At 56.3% G+C, this 17,425-nt stretch overlaps 1 protein-coding gene across 3 annotated transcripts in view; it reads right to left on the minus strand.

Annotated features, from left to right (window-relative positions):
- SMOC2 (SPARC related modular calcium binding 2) overlaps positions 1–17,425 on the minus strand; it is a 150,557-nt gene that overhangs the window by 105,187 nt on the left and 27,945 nt on the right. For all 3 annotated transcript variants that reach the window (XM_039222931.1, XM_039222930.1, XM_039222929.1), the window contains exon 2: positions 38–209. In XM_039222931.1, coding sequence (XP_039078862.1) covers positions 38–209 — 172 coding nt within the window. The remainder of the gene's footprint in view (positions 1–37; positions 210–17,425) is intronic.

Consider the following 17,425-nt stretch of genomic DNA (forward strand, 5'->3'; position numbering starts at 1 on the left):
CCCCCCCCCCCCCCCCCCCCCCGAGCACGGCGCTCACCTCTGCAGCCGCCCCGGTGCGCGATCTCCAGCTGCGGGTCCTTGCACTTGGCGCGCTGGAAGTCGCAGCGGGACAGGAAGGTCCTGCCGTCCGAGGCGCACAGCGGCTTCTGCGCGGCGCCGGCGCACGCCAGCTGGCAGTCCTTGTCCCTGTCCTGGTCCACGCGCAAGAACTTGGGGAGAGAAGAGAGAGAAGCCACACAAATGAAAAGGGGCGTTTCTGCAGAGCCGCGGAAAACGGGTCTCGGCCTGAAGCCTCCGCGCGTCGGAAGCGCCTGGGGCCGCCGGCGACGCTGGGCCACGGCGGGCAGGGGGCGGCGGCCGCGGTGCCCGGGCCGGGTCTGCGGTGCGGCCGGGCCCTGAGCCGGGCTGAGCGCTGCCGGGCGCCGTGGGCCCCGCGGCGGGGGGTGCCCGACCTCGGCCTCGCCCCCCACCTGACAGGGCCGTGAATCCGTACCTCACTGCTAGGCCCTCCTGCGCGCGCGTCTCACGGTCACCCTGGAAGTCACGAGAGTCAGGGGCGCACTGGGGGGAACCAGGAGGCGGGGGCCCCTCCCCGCACCCCTGTCCCGGAGACCCTTTTCCTGGGGGGCTGCCTGCTCCTGGGACACGAGGCACACCCGCAGTCAGGGGTCGCCACCCAGGGCGCGGGGGCTGCGAGCACGGACCGCGTGGGGAGCCCCGCAGGGCCCAGCAGCCCCCCGCGCCGCGCTCCGCCGGGCTCCCCACGCGCGGCTGCTCCTGGCACCCGGCCCGGCACCGCGGAGCCGAGATACTTCGTTCCTTAAAAGACACCTGAATTCTCCCCTTGAAGCTGCGGGGGTCCCCAGGGCACCGCTTCAAGAGTAACCGAGGCGGACACGGAGAGGCGGCACAGAGGGAGGGACCCCAAGCCGGACGGACCTCATGAGGGGTTGGGGAGGCCCTGGCGCCCCGCGGGGGTCGAAGTGCAGGCGCTGACCCTGCGGGTCAGAGGGGCCGGGGAGGTGCCCAGCTCCTGTCCCCCACCTCTGGAGGAAGGCTGGAGCCGAGGGACAGGGCGGGGTGTCCCTCACGGGGCCTGGGGACACGGCAGGGTTTGCTCCTCGACTGGCCCGAGCCCAACCTAAGAGGAGGCTCACTCTGTGTTTCTCTGAGCAAGAGGCAAGTGGAAACATGTCACTGCTTTCTGGGGGGGGGGGTGTGTGTGCAAAAATGTGTTCTTTCACATAAAAGCAGGCAAAGAGGCAGTAAGAACATCTGACTGAATTCTGTCTCTACAGAGTTTCAGGGCCTGGTGTTTTCACTTTGCCCAAAATGTGTTTTAACTTCCCAGGCGCAGAGACGTGCCCACCCCTGGGGGCCACCCAGCCCTGGGAGAGGCCGACACGTCATCCTGTTGCACCTCAGGAAGGACGTCCCCCCGAAATGTCACTTCCAGCTTCTCGGAGCTTTGCCCTGCATCCGTCCTTCCGCAAAGACAGACCTCCTCTGGTAACAGGGCGTGCGGTGGGGCAGAGACAGACAGACAGACAGAGACAGAGAAAGAGACAGAGACAGAAAGAGACAGAGAGAGACACACAGAGCAGAGAGAGAGACAGAGACAGACAGGGGCACAGACAGATAAGACAGAGATAGAGAGACAGAGAGATAGAGAACAGAGAGACAGAGAAACAGACTAGAGAGACATAGAAAGACAGAGACAAGACAGAGAGAGAGATTAAAAGCAGAGAGAGAAAGACAGATAAACACAGATACAGAGACAGACAGAGACAGTGTAGGAAACAAGGAGTACAGCCACGTGTGTGAGATCCCGAGACCAGCCCCGCCCCCAAGCAGGATCAGCTCCGCCTCAAGCAGGACCGGCCCGGCCCCCAAGCAGGACCGGCCCCTCCAGGCAGCTCCATCCCTGTCCCAGCAGAAAAGGTGTAATAACCAGATGCCGAGGAGTCTGATGCGGAAGAGGGGGTCTATCTGCATTTCCCGAAGCCCTAAGTTAGGAAATGCATGTTACTTATGGTAAGGCGTTGTAATTATAATTTTCTCTACAGAGAGAGACAGCTTCTTTTTTTTTTTTTTTTTTTTTTAATGTTTTTTTTTTTTTTTTTAAATTTCTAGGAGAGAGAGAGAGACAGCGTGAGCAGGGGAGGGTCAGAGAAAGAGGGAGTCACAGACTGAAACAGGCTCCAGGCTCTGAGCTGGCAGTCAGCACAGAGCCCGACATGGGACTCGAACCCACGAACCGCAGGATCATGACCCAAGCGAAAGTCGTACGCTTAACCGACTAAGCCACCCAGGCGCCCCAGAGAGAGACAGCTTCTACGTCTACAATAATAAAAAGCCTAGTGTTCAGACATTTGGAATCTGACCATAATTCTTGATAATTTAATGGTGTAGAACTAACAAGGGAGCTATTCTTTGTCAGAAATAAGAGAACACGCGCTTCACACACGTTTCTCCCCTTCCCATTTTTAATTGCAATTACATTCCAAGGAGACAGTGCATTCACCGGGGCTGTATTCATTAACAAGGACAGCTAAGGGAAAGTAAAACAGTCCTAATTTTAAAAATTCACTGTTTATTTTTTAAGCTTATTTATTTAGAGAAAGAAAGAGGGAGCAGGGGAGGGGCAGGGAGAGAGGGAGAGAGAATCCCAAGCAGGGTCTGCGATGTCAGTGCAGAGCCCAACCCGAGGCTCAGTCTCAGAAACTAGGAGCCCTGGGATCATGACCTGAGCCGAAATCAAGAGTCCGATGCTCACCCAACTGAGCCCCACAGGCGCCCCCCCCGAATTCACTGCTTATTAAAAGAACTTGTTGGGGGTCTTCAAACTAGTTAAGATAAAAGGTAATTTGCCAAATTTAGAAAGGAATCAATAGGACCTTGAGTGACACTATTTGAAGGAGAACCTCAGAGTTCCAGGGGCCCCCGGGTCTTTTATCTTCACGAAGCGGAGCTGTTAGCCCAACGGCGAGGACAGCAGCAGGAAGATGCCACGGGGGCCCTGAAGCATCAGACCAGACGCCGAGGGACCCTGCATGGAGAACAGACAGGTCAAATGCAAATGGATCAAAAACACGGTCTATATTTCGCTTATTAAAGCAAGAGTGTAAGCCGGAGGGAAAGTTAGAACAAAATCCAAACGGGTTAAAACACTCCTTAAATCTGCGTGTGGATGGATTTTCCCAGTGAGATTGATGTAAGATTTTTTTTACTGTTAATGCTATGGCACAACATCAAGAAATACGTAGTTCTGCAGATGTAAGATTCGCAAAAGCAAGAACTTTCTAACCCAGAGGCCACTTGGAAATGAGTTTAGCTTCTAAGTGTGTTTGCTTGATCTGCAGGCGAGGCTGACCCTGGGGACCGGGCGGAAGGAAGCGTGGGGAGGGGTCGGTGATGTGTGTGCACCGCTGGGGTGTCAGAGGGAGTAATTCTGAAAGCCACCAAAGGACAGGTGTGACAGTCACAAGCGCAGGCCTGCTCTAAGGGGCAGCGCCCCATTTTCAGCCCTGAGCCTTCCCGTGTCCTGGGGGCAGTTCCTGCTCTGTTCGTAAACGAGAGAGCGGAAATCCATGGTGCCAATGTGGAGATTTTGTCATTAAGTCTATGACCTGCTCTCAAAGGGTGAAGGGAAGCACAGCCCGCTGCAGAGACGGCTACTGTGTTCATCATTCATTCACTCATTCATTCATTCACTACCTAGAAGTAATATAAGCCAATTCAGATCTCAGCTTTAGTTACTGCTGCCCACCTCCTCTCATCTCCAGGAGGGTGGGGCTCAACAGAGGGCCTGCCCCTGTGGAGTTTACAGTGTAGAGGGCAGCAAAGCTGGGGCCACAGACAGTCACCCTGTCACCTGGGACCACAGTGGATCACCGCATCATCAGGACCACAGTGGATCACCGCGTCATCAGGACCACAGTGGATCACCGCGTCATCTGGGACCACAGTGGATCACCGTGTCATCTGGGACCACAGTGGATCACCGTGTCATCTGGGACCACAGTGGATCACCGCATCATCTGGGACCACAAGTGATCAGGGAGCCATCAGGGACCACCCATGATCACCCCACGACCCAGGCCACCCATGATCACCAGGTCAAGAAAAGTACCAGGTTTTTCAAGGAAGATGCAGGAAAAAAATGAAGAGTCAGCCCTTCTCTCAGGGTCAGTGCAGAGGGGTTGCTGTGACAGCAGAAACCACCTGGGGTGACAGATGGGGGGCGGGGTGACACAGAGGCTGCAGCCACGTCTCTGAGCCACGAACCCAGGGGATCTGCCCACCTTGTGTGGGGCCAGCACAGACGTCTGAGGACTTGACAGAAGCAGGGGAAGCGCAGTCCCCTCAGCCTCCAGAGATGCCCAGCCGCACAGAGACACTGGGTGCATAGGCTCTGGAGGCTTCCTGTGGTCGGGAGTGACGTGGAAGCCACGGTGGTGGAATCAGGAGGCCTAGACACCAGTACCTTCCTTGTTTTTTACCAGGCCGCCTTCACTGTCAGAGTGGGCATAGGCTTTTTTTTGGGGGGGGGGGCGGGGAACAGAGAAAGAGAGAGAGAGAGAGAGAGAGAGAGAGAGAGTAACTCAAGCAGGCTCCACGCTCAGTGCAGAACCTGATGCAAGGCTTGATCTCATGACCCTGGAATCATGACTTGAGCCAAAATCAAGAGTGAGACACTCAAGTGACTGAGCCGCCCAGGGTCCCTGACATAAGACTTTCTCTAAGTGCTTTTAGAGACTCCCCGCTGGCTTTGGTCCCCAGACCCCTTGTTTCCCGGACTCCCTCGGCCCCTCCCTGGAGCCTGCCTGCTGTGGGGCAAGGCTGAGGCCCCAGCCCCCAACTCGGTGGCCACGTGTTGTGCTGAGCCGCCTGCTCTGCAAACCCCTCCCCGTCCCCTCCCCCGTCCCCTCCTGTCTCCTCCCCTGTCCCCTCCGCTGTCCCCTCCCTTGTCCCCTCCCCCTGTCCCCAAACACCTCCTTCTTCTTTGTTTTCCTTGCCTGCTTCCACATCAACAGTAATTTGAATATTCATGTACTTTTGCTTCTTTTTAGCACTTCTTGGAGGTAAGTCAAGAAATCTCTTGGGTTATTAATTGTTCCAGATTTATGTTTGTTTGAGATTCAGTGAGCACTTGGTTATTATAAAATTCTTCTTAATAAAACATCATGCAGATGGTGTTACCTTAATGCAAGACTTTGGCAACAACAACGAAATCACCTTAGTCAACATTCGCCAATACCCCCGGGTACGACTTGACCTGTCTGCACACGGCAGACTTGGATTCGACAGACGCCCTGTAGAGACTCACTGGAGCTGGCCTGCATTCTTAGACATCACACCCTCCACCACACGCTGTCCCCGTACTTTTGGCCACTTAAAGGTCTTTCCAGAAGGTCCGCTGGACCTTGGGCTCTGTCTTCATTAGTTTAAGCCACAACGAAGTGCCAGTTTCTCACCCAGAATCCCAAGGGGAGTCAAGGGCCATGCCAAACGACTACGCGACAATTCACGTGTTCTTCTCGGGCTAGCGCCTTGTGAAACAGTACAAGGCTGGGACACAGGAGACCATGACAGTGGACAGCGGCCAAGGGCTCAGAGCTCCTGGGACCACAACCCCGACAGGGTAAAGACGATGTCTGTTCACCTGTGTGGCCTTGGAAACCCAGCGCTGTGTCTGTCTACAGTCGGTGCTCAATAAATGCTTGTACTGCTATAACCCTGTGAAACTCACTATGGAATTACGCGGGCACATTGCCGAGGGAAGAGAAGGCATCTGAGCAGACGGAAGGGCGTAGGAATGATGGCGAGCCAGGGCCACGGACAGACAAGCCAAGTTCAGGAGGGAAGACACGCTGGGCACTGTCTGCCGTGACCCCGACAGTGTCACTGGCTCTCCCCCACCCTCTGCGCACACTCCGTACTTCGTGGGCATTTCCTCAGCTCCAGGCCGTGGCACGAAGAAGCCCAGATATCAGATCTGCCCCGTGGAGGCACCAAAAGCAAACATTCTACTGAGAGAGCAACTCCCAGTGAGAGGATAAAATCCTTTAAATGAGAAGAGTCTAAAACTGAAAGGGCAGCACCATCAACAATAGTCAAAGTATAGAAAGAGCCCATGCGTCCGACTGACCGGCGGACAAAGATGTGGTTTAGACGTACAATGGGGTATTACTCGGCGATGAAAAAGAATGAAATCTTGCCATTTCAACTACGTGGGCAAACTGGAGGGTGTTATGCTGAGTGAAATAAGTCAGGCAGAGAAGGACAAATATCATGATTTCACTCATGTGTGGAATTTAGGAAACAAACAGATGAGCATAGAGGAAGGGAGGGAAAAATAAAATCAGATAGAAACAAAGGAAGACAAACCATAAGAGACTCTTAAATACAGAGAATTAAGGGGGGGGACGGGCTAGGTGGGGGATGGGCACTGAGGAGGGCGCTTGTTGGGAGGAGCCCAGGGTGTCCTATGTGAGTGATGAGCCACGGAATTTCACCCCTGAAACCAACACCACAGATACGGTAACTAACATCGACTTCAATAAACTAAAACATTAATTAATTAATTAACTAATTAAAATATGTGTTCCTGGATCTCCAAAAATAAAAAAATCAACCCGGGAAAGAGGGACGGTGCCCATGTCACACTCTGCGTCCTGAACGCGACAGTCCCCACGCCGGGACCCCGCTGTTGGGCGGACCCGGGAATTCCCTGTGACCGTGCAGGGGACGGGCCGCGCCTGCTCACGGGCGGCGCTGTGGGCGGTGCTCCTAGGCCAGGTGGCGGGGATGCCGGCGGGTCTGTGTCCCGGGCGCTGCTGCACAGCCTGACTGCCACCAGCCTCAGTGTTCAGAGCCGAGCTCTAGGGGATCCGGAAGCCCCAGGAGCCTCCGCTGAGTGGCCAACAGGCCGCCGCGGGTGTCCTCTTTGCCCTCACGGTCCTTGGACGATCAGATGCATTTCACTGATAAAATGACATTTCCAAAGGCGCTGAGCCAGTTCCTTTTTGGGGCTCCTGCTCATCGCGAAGCATTTAGCACAAATTATACTAAAATACAGGTTAGAGAATATGCAGTGACCTGCAAGGCGGGGGAAACGTGTCCAAAAGCTGAGATCCAGATCACGCGCCCCAGCCAGGCGTCCGCGGGGACCACGTGCAATGACCTTGCTCCCGCTGCAGACACGGCCAAAGGGGGACAGGGGACAGGACACACCCGCGCACGCGGCCCTGGGAAGCCACCCGGTCGGGCGTGAGGAACAGGAGGGGCCGGGAAGCCTCGCGCAGCTCTCCCCCTTTGCGTTCAAGTGCAGAGAGTGGTCGCCCCGCGTGAGGGCAGGGACCTCCCTCTCCGGATGAAGACCAAGCAGCGTCCAGTTGCTGATGCCCAGCAACGCCCACACGGTGTCGCAAACACCAGCGACGTGCCTGGCGGCGTCCAGCTCTCCTAGCTCTCCCTGCGTTCACGATCCCGCCCTTTCTCGGACAGGACATGTGCCCACCGCACCCCCAGGCAGGAAGCTCGCCTGCTAATAAGGTCAGGGGCGGCCCGCGGGGCTCTCCGGACGGGCCCACGCACAAAGCAGGTTCTAACAAGGATGTGCCACGTGAACGAGCTGGACCGTGAGACCTGAGACAGTCCGCTGGGTCCAGGGCCGCAAGGATCCTGCTCCGCCCACCACGGAGCAGAGAGGACCCCTCGGAGGAAACGAGGGGCAGGAGACCTTCATCCCTCCCACACTCACCCCCACCAACACAACTACCACGCCCCGAGTGAAAGGAACCCATGCACAAAGGCCAGAGCCTTTCTCTGTGATACAAAGAACCAAATGCCCACTGCTCACATGCCCCGGGGGATGGGGGGCAAGTGCAAGGTGAACCTTCAGGGGGAATGCCGCCGGGGCCCGGGGCTGAGGTGGGGAGCTCTCAGGAGCACCGATGACGAGACCGAGGCTCTCAGAGGACAGCATGCTCAGGTGCTTCATGTGACTGATGAAGAGACAGAGGGTCCCAGGGGAGGTCACAGCACGAGCACACACATCAGGGTCCTTGACCCGCAGGCACCAGGGCTGGGTCGTCTTTCTCCAGGCATTGACCCCAGGGCTGTGATATTCACCACACACACAGGAAGCGTTTTCTGAAAGAAACCTCAGAAGGATGCGTGGAGGGGGGGGTCGGAGGGTCAGTGACAAAGTGCCCTTCTGTCCGCCTTCCCGGCTCCCTGGCGGTTTTCATCTTCTGGCTTGAAGGGCACTGGGTGCTGGCTCATGTCGGGCGTCATCAGAAGTGGAAGATGGCTTTTCCCCTCTCACCTTGGTTTACACATGGGAACAGATTCCTCACATTTTTTAACAGTCTTGGTTTATGTTAGCAGAGAGCCAAGGCACGGGGTCCCTTCCAAAGGAATTCTCTTCACAGTCGCTTGAAACGCAGCTCCTGAAACCTCTAACACTGGTGCAGCTGGTGCCGTCACACCAGCACGGAAAATTACCGTCATCGCTGAAATGCGTGAGCACAATCTCTGAGATCGGTGGGTACGGTTCTGGAAGCCCCGCATTCGCCCTGCTGGCTGCTTCTGTAGTCTGTCACCAACACCTCCGCCGGGGTGTCCGCGCCCCCTCCCCCCAGGCTCAGCTCCCTGCTCCAGTCTGCGCGCCTGCTACAAGCCAGCCGTGTTTCAGCAGAACTTGAAGGCTGGGGAGCAGGACCCTGCAAATCGCCCAGAACCTTCGGGACACGCAGCACGCCCAACACAGAAGCCATCAGCCATGGGCAGCATCTGTGTTGAAATCAATCAAAACTAGGTGGGATCTGAACGAAGGGGCTCCTTGCACAGCAGCCGTGCATCCCCGAGAGCACCTGTGTGTGGAGCCAATGGCAGGTGACAGAGTTTCTGTCGCTGAGGACAGTGCTTGACGACAGCACCATCCAGAAGCAAGGAGTAAAGCGCCTCGCTCCCTAAAGCCCAATGTTCCCAACAGTTGCAAAAAGACAAATAAAAATCAATTCATGGCTATATTAGTAAGGCCACAAATCCAGAATGCCGAGAAAAGAATCTTCTTTTGACAAAATTATGTTGAAATTCACACCTTTAATTACAGAGCAGAGAGAGATGCCTTAATTACAAGGGAAGGGGATGGAAGGGCTCTGCAGGGAGCAAAGTCGTTTCTGAAGGACGCATGGGCATTTCAGGGCCGAGGGTGAAGGTGCGGGAGCTGCGCGCGGGCGGGGGCAGCCAGGGGACCCACGGGGTCTGAGTGGACGCGGGGACGCGCAGGGACACACACCCAGAAGTCCCCCGGGCGCTGCGGTCTTCTGGGGTCACTGCCAACCAGGCATCTTCCCCATGAAGCACTCAGAGCACCATGCACATCACCTGCATTTTACAGAGAAATTAAATGTCCCGAAAAGACACAAAGAAAAGTTCGGGTTCCTCCGAGGAGGAAAACGTCAGAACTCTGGAGGCCAGTCCCACAGTGCTGACTGGAATCAGCCACCATGGCCCTGGGTTAATGTCAGGTAGCGTCAGACAGGCAAGGTCGTGGAAAGAATCAAATTTACCACCACGCATCTCCCAGAGCCCACAGCCTCCAGCCAGGGGTGCTCCCTGGATGTGCCGCATCCCAAGGGGGGTGGTGGGGGTGCTCCCTGGATGTGCTGCATCCTGAAGGGGGTGGGGGTACTCCCTGGATGTGCAGAGTCCCTAATTCTGTGGCTCACTTAGCGACTGAAATCCCTGTTGGAGGCAAGCCCGCAACCACACACGGGCTCTACGCATCCTTGGACACACCTGGCTGATTAGCCCTGGAACTTGGGGGCCGGGAACGATTGCCCCGAATCGCCTGGGCCGACTGACACCTCCGGCTCCCAGGCAGGCCCCGGGGGTTAGGGCCCATCAGCGGCTGCACCCCGATGGCGGGACTCGGGGACTGGGCTGCTCCGGCTTTGGGAGAAAGCAGAACAGCAACATAAGGAGATCAATACCTCAGATTACGTCCGCTCCTGGGCTCCCCGCCCCAGACAATCAGTTGCACCCTCCGTCAGGGGCACTGCTACGTTCCAACACCCTTATCAAGTTGCCCCCTTCTTCTTGGCCGTGACGATGTCTCCAGGAAATATTTCTAGTGTGGGTTCATTTACTCAAAAAGATTTTGACAGGTTCCTTCTCCGTAGGAAAGCACTTCACTGAAAGTCCAGAGAAACGCTAGGTGTTAAATTCAGAAAACTAGGAGAGGGAGGAAGAGAAGACTCCCGTCCCCGAAAATCTCCTATTGAGGGTGGAAGACAGGACTGCCCCCGTGCCCACCCCAGGGTCCGGCCTCCTGGCCCCAGACGCTGCGCTCTGCCAGGGAACGCCTCCCAGGGAAAGCCGCTCCGAACAGCATCTGGAAGGACTATTTAGCGGACTCGCCAAGATTTGGACCCAATGCCTGGAGTCATGTCAAACCAAGAAAACAGTGAGGTATATAATGGAAACAGAGACACAACTTTAATTTAGGATTGTTCCGATAGGATTGGGATGGATGCACACTTGTAACACGCTACAGTTACTGAGCCACGGTTGTTGAGGGGCAAACCTCGCAGACGTGGCCTCTGCGTGGGGTCCAGCTGCGTTTTCTGAAGGGTGATTCCATTAGGGGTTCTCGTCACACAATCCCGGGCGGCAAATCCAGCGAGGACGGCAGCAACAATGAAGGCTCTTAACAACATGTGTTCAGTGGGACAGGAGTTCTTAGCTGCCAGTTCACTGGGGACAGAAAGCCAGGATGTATACACTTTATACCCACGCTATCAACTCCTGTCCAGCGCTAATTTTAAGTAACCAAGGTGTAACATACCTAAAACTTGGGTATCAATATCTCAGACGAATATAATTTTAAGCTAGGATACTATTACAGGGCCAAATACCATCACAGCAGTGTCCATCCTGGTGACATCTTTATACTCCGATGGCACTACTGAAGTCTTCCTTTGGTTCTGGAAACCTGTCACTTGGATTAGAGCTGTCGACCATTCACAAAACACTAGCTGTCACCACTGTGCAGAGCTACACAGTATCGTGCACAAAGTAATGGGAATTGGGTTGTTAACACAGCTCCGCCAATAAGGATCAGTGTTTCAGCCCGGGGCCCTGAGAGGCACTTCTGAGCATCGAAACACTCCATCCACCTGTCTTCATTCCAACTTGGGGTATCTTCCGTGGATCAAGCTTCCCAACACGTACAAGCGGCTCAGGAAAACGTCCAGGGGCACTTTCCCCCGTACAGTCCCGCTGGACCCCACAAGGCCCGGCGCAGCACAGGGAGATCAAGAGACGCCCCTCGCGGTGCAGTTGGATGACACCAAGTGGACTCCACGGGGCTCCACACCTCTGTGTTCTGTCCTGAGGAGACGGCGTCCGGGCCAGGCGTTCTCGCCGGAAGGACAAGCTGACACCCACGTCTCTGATGACAGCGGGCATTTCCACGTGAGACGGAAGGGGACTTATTTTTGCCTCCACAAGGAATTTCCCCTTCAAATACAATGTGCAATGTTTCACGCATGAGTAAAAGATGGAGAAAACGTTATTGTGTCTAAATAAAATCATCTGTAATTCCAGAAGCAAATTCAGCATTAGAACAAACTAAAATACAGAGATTAGTTAAGCAAAGGAATTTGATAAATTAGAAGACTAACTTGTCCGATGAGGACACCAGTTCATGGAAGAAGGGCTGGGGGATGTGTGCCCGGCTCTCCGGCCGTCACGGACGGTACTGCTGATTAGTTCGTGGCATCCAGATTTGCTCCGGAAAGGACTGAAGACACCGACAGCACAGAGTACCCTCCCCGGGTCTATAATCTTCTGTGGTCAGTTCCCACCTGGTTTCAGTATTTCTAACACGGCCAACATGGCTGTAGCTCTTGGAAAATAGAAAAAGAAAACCACAATTACGTCAACTTAAACGGCTCTTCTGCATCTGTGTCTGATAAGATGGAAACATCCCCGTAGCTCATACGTGCACGGATTTTACCTCCAGTATCCAATCGATGCTTCGATTTAAGTTTTCATGAAACACTTAATTAGTAGTAATGACAGTTCTGATCTTCCGACACATACGAGCTCGGCCTGACGCCAGCGGGGGATTTCAGGCCCCCTGACCCCCAACACTGGTGCTGAAAGACACATCCTTCTTGCCCTTGACTCTCATGCCAGTCTTCACATGCTCGGGAAACGATCTTAGCATCCACTACTTCACATACACAAGTTACACTGTCATTTTAATAAAATAAAGTCCATTTCCTGGTCGGCATTGTTGGTCTCTGGCTTCTTCACTAATCCAGTTCACCCAGTGTCAACCGGACCCAGGTCAGGAGCCCCGCGCGGCTCAGAAACAGCACAGGGGGGCGCGATAGGAGAGCGATTCGCCATGACCTGGGCTCACCCACTGTGGGTTCTACAGGATGACCCAGAAATACTTCCCGTTGTCAGGAGTGACCCGCCCAGAGTTACACGGGGACACCCTTCATGAGGAAAGCACATTCCCTGCCCTCTTCCAGTGAAGCATGAACACGCTCCAGCAGGCGCGGGGGGCCCTCCGTGACCCGCCCCAGTGCAAGAGGGGACCGCAAACCCCAGAGCCCCTCGGCCTGGCTACTGTGAGTTCGTGGCCTCAGTAAAGGGCACTGAAGAGGGGGGAATACCCTGTGAAGGGGGACACACACCCTGGAGAGGGGGGACACACCCCATCAAGAGGGGGACACGCCCTGTGAAGAGGGGGTCACGACCCGTGAAGAGGGGGTCACGACCTGTGAAGAGGGGGTCATGACCCGTGAAGAGGGGGACACGCCCCGTGAAGAGGGGCACACGCCCCGTGAAGAGGGGGACACGCCCCGTGAGAAGCCTGTGCCTCCCTGGCTGCCTCCCTAACAAGCCAGCAGCACAGCCGCCATCTTTGCCCAGCTGCCTTCTGTCCACCTAAGTTGCCCCTGGGGCAGTTCTATCCCAACTCGAAGTGGATCGTTTAGAAAACTGGGGCATCAGAGGATTTCTCACATCCCACCAAGTTCTAAAATCTGAAACCCCCTTTGGCCGAGGGCTTGTCCCCAAGTCCTGTCGTCCCCTGGGGCAGGGAGGTGGGCGGGTGCACCCAGGGTGGGAAGTGGGGGGGTGGGTAGGCGGGCGGGTGCATGGGGGGAGGGGCAGAAGGCGGGAAGGCGCACCCCAGGGTGGGAGGGTGCTCTTTATGCTGCTTACGGGTCATCAGCCCCTCGCACAAGGACCGTGACCCGCTCTGCAGCCACCTCCTTCTGGCACACAACAGTCTGTACTACTGTGCAAATGACCGCGCTCTTCTCTCCAAGACATGGAACAGTGCGCTGCGCGGTCTGAGCAGCCGAGTCCCCATCGCCCCCGCTGCCCTCTCACTGCCTCAAGCTCACAGACCCGCGAACCTGAGCCTCAGAGCTGAAGGGCAAGGGAAGGAATCAGGTCAAGTGTGCTTCATAGACGTTGTTGTGGGTTGAGCTGAGTCCCCCCAGAAAAACTCAGTCTGAACCCCTGGTACCTGTGACTGGGACCATATTTGGAAATTGAGTCTTTGCTGACATGATCACCTCAAGACGAGGTTACTCTCGATTAGGGTGGATCCTTCACCCACTCACTGGTGGGTCCCCCAGACCCGCATGTGAAGTGCGAACTCCACCACCTTCAGAAATGGCGCTGTTGCAGACGTCGTTAACTAAGCTAACGGAGTCGTGTGGAAGGAAGACGAGCCTTCAGTCTCCTATGACGGGCCGTCCTATGAAACAGGGCGGTCGGCACACTGACAGGCGCACGGGGAGGGCACCCTGTGCACGCGAACGATGGGGCGACACGTCTTCAAGCCCAGAGCCTCAAAGGCGCCGTGAACTCCAGAAGCCGGACAGGGGCGGGGGGCAGGTTCCCCCCAGCCTCACCCTGCAGGCTCCTGGCTCCCGGCCTTCTGGCTGCAGAACCAGGAGAGAATAGACCTGCGTGTCCAAGGGAGTTTGTGGTGACAGCTGTCCCAGGACCGCGTGACGGCTGCCCCAGGAGAGTGTGATGGCTGCCCCGGGACACTGTGACAGCCTCCTGGGACAGTGTGACAGCCACCCCGGGACACTGTGACAGCCTCCTGGGACACTGTGACAGCCTCCTGGGACACTGTGACGGCCGCCCCGGGACCATGTGACAGCCGCCCTGGGACACTGTGACAGCTGCCCCGGGACCATGTGACAGCCGCCCTGGGACACTGTGACAGCCTCCTGGGACAGTGTGACAGCTGCCCCCAGGACCACGTGACAGCCACCCCGGGAGAGTGTGACGGCCACACCGGGAGAGTGTGATGGCTGCCCTGGGACACTGTGGCAGCCGCCCTGGGACCATGTGACAGCCGCCCCAGGTGAGTGTGACAGCCGCCCTGGGACACTGTGACAGCTGCCCCAGGAGAGTGTGACAGCCGCCTTGGGACACTGTGACAGCCTCCTGGGACAGTGTGACAGCCGCCCCCAGGATAGTGTGACAGTCGCCCCAGGGCTGTGTGATGGCCGCCCCGGGACCATGTGACAGCCTCCTGGGACACTGTGACAGCCGCCCCCGGATAGTGTGATAGCTGCCCCAGGACCAGGTGACAGCCGCCCCAACTAAACCCTGTCCCACCAGCAGGTACAGACAGGGGGTCCCTGCAGCCAGTGGCCCTGCGTGTCTCAGGAGATGGGTTCTCTCGCGTCCCCGCCTCCGGCCCCCGCTGCCGCCTTCTGTCAGCCCCCACGTGGTACACACATGAACACACCAGTTAGCTGAACACAACAAAAACACGAGCGCCCTCTGGCCTTACACCCATGGCCCCGGCCTGGACACCACTGCATCAGAAGCCTGGGCTGGGGGGGGCCTTGATGCACTAGGAGGCATGCTGGGCGCCAGCCACACCCCTCGGGCTGGTGTCAGGACTCCCCTCCCAGGGAAGGCGAGCTCCCCCTACAGACCACTCTCTGTCCCGCACATGGCACATGATGCTCGAAGGACGGCTGGACGGCTGCCTCAGGTGAACCCATCCCTGTCAGCCTGCGGCCACGCCACACACACAGACCTCGAGCCCAGTGTGTCATCCCCACCCCGTTCTAGAAACACCTACTTTCAGCCACCCTCTGACCTGTGTCATAATGCGACCCTAACCATGCCGACCTTGCATGCGGCAGACGTCACACTGCTTTGGCAACTCCGCGAACCCTCTGCCCCCCAAGCCATGGTGCACCAGCCCAGCCACAATCACCCCGTCTTTATCCGAACCCCTTCAATAGTCACCGTCCAAACCACACAGACAAAGAGATGCTCCAGACTGTTCTCTGGTCATTCCACGTCTTTATGCCTTTGCTCCCAACTGGACGGAAGGTCTCCAAGTCCAGGAGCCGTGGCCCAAGACTCGGGGCATCACTCCTAACGTCCGACCTCGGGCACACGCAGGCATAAGGCACACAGGTGACAGCGCCCCACTTTGCCTCCCAGGCACTGGGGGCCGGGGCCCGCGCGACTGCCTTGGATCCACAGCATGACGAACAATTAGCGTCCCACGTGCTGGGGGAGAAAACGAGAGTGGCGGGGTTCAGGGGAGACGTGTTTCTCACGGAGAATCTGGGCCAAGAGGCATGTGACACTTGACGACCCTGTAGAGCACAGGCTGCAGGAGGAGAGTGGGGCGGCTGAGTCACTACTCAGCACCTCCTCACACCTCGAATCAGCAAGCATATTCGCGGACGGTGCTTTCTTTCTCCATTTTTTTTTTTTTTAGAGAGAGAGAGAAAGTGTGCGCATGACTAGGGCAGAGGGACAGAGCAAGAGAGAATCCGGAGAGGATCCCAGGCAGGCTGGCTCCATGCTGAGCACGGAGCCAGACACGAGGCTCAGTCCCCGGGATCCTGACCTGAGCTGAAATCAGGAGTCGCTCGACCAACTGAGCCCCCCAGGGGCCCCAGGGGGTAGCACTTTTAGGACCGTGTCTAGGACATTCCCCCCTCCCTTGCACGCACAGAGGCACTCTCTCCTGCCAGGCTGCCTCCCCGCCACAGACCGCCAGGCACACGGCGAGGACCTCTAGGCTCTGTGCCTCGGGCGTGTTCTTGCTCCCTCCCCTCCTTGCTAACCAGCCCCGGGAACGTCCACAGACCGAGAGAGCGCTCGGTTATCCATCCAGAACTTTCAGCTGTCCTTGTCAACGCTCTTGAGAGAAAGCAAGCTATAAAAATACTTAGAAATGAGAAATAAACGACTGGAAGTCCGTCTAAATACACAGCGCGGGACGAGCCCAAAGTTCACACTCGCACACGCTGCAGATGTAACGGGTGAAGAGTGGTGCCCAGGAGCCCAAGGAACGAGGCGGGACTGAGCGGGCGTGTGCCCAGCGGCCTCACGTACGGTCCACACGTACGGATCTGGAGGTCGATCTCAGCCATCCCCGGTTTCATCCTCGAGTGGCCTGAGTGCCCCCAGGAAAGACTGCTGGGCCAGGGTCTGAGCCCCTCTGCTCTGACAGGACCCCGGGACTGGAAAAGCGCGGAGCCCCGTGAAAACAAGCTGTGGGCCGAGCTTCCAAAGCTCACTGACCTTCACTGAGACCCAGAATAACCTGGATTCGGTTCAACCTTGGCTAAAGGTGTGAAGACCTCCGGCACTGCGCACACAAGTCTATATAAGAAACATAGATTCTTATTGCCATGTAGTATTCCATGGTATAGATAAACCACATCTTCTTGATCCATTCATCTGTTGATGGACACTTAGGCTCTTTCCATGTTTTGGCTATTGTGGAGAGTGCTGCTGTGAACATTGGGGTACATGTGCTCCTAGGCATCAGCACTCCTGTGTCCCTTGGGTAAATTCCTAGCAGTGCTATTGCTGGGTCATAGGGGAGTTCTAGTGTTAGTTTCCTGAGGAACCTCCACACTGTTTTCCAGAGGGGCTGCACCAGTTTACATTCCCACCAACAGTGTAGGAGGGTGCCCGTTTCTCTACATCCTTGCCAGCATCTAGAGTTCTCTGATTTGCTCATTTTAGCCACTCTGACTGGCGTGAGGTGGTATCTCAGTGTGGTTTTGATTTGTATTTCCCTGATGAGGAGGGATGCTGAGCATCGTTTCATGTGTCTGTTGGCCATCTGGACGTCCTCTTTGGAGAAGCATCTGTTCATATCTTCTGCCCATTTCTTCACTGGATTGTTTGTTTTTCGGGCGTGTAGTTTGGTGAGTTCCTTATAGATTCTGGATAAGAAACAATGAAATCTGGCCTGTGTAGCAACATGGATGGACCTTGAGGGTGTTATGCTGAGCGAAATAAGTCAGGCAGAGAAGGACAACTATCATATGTTTGCACGTATAGGAGGATTAGGAGGAACTTGACGGAGGAACAAGGGGGA

Source organism: Hyaena hyaena, unplaced genomic scaffold (assembly GCF_003009895.1).
Source record: "Hyaena hyaena isolate Hyena2069 unplaced genomic scaffold, ASM300989v1 scaffold_1214, whole genome shotgun sequence".
NCBI lineage: Eukaryota > Metazoa > Chordata > Mammalia > Carnivora > Hyaenidae > Hyaena > Hyaena hyaena.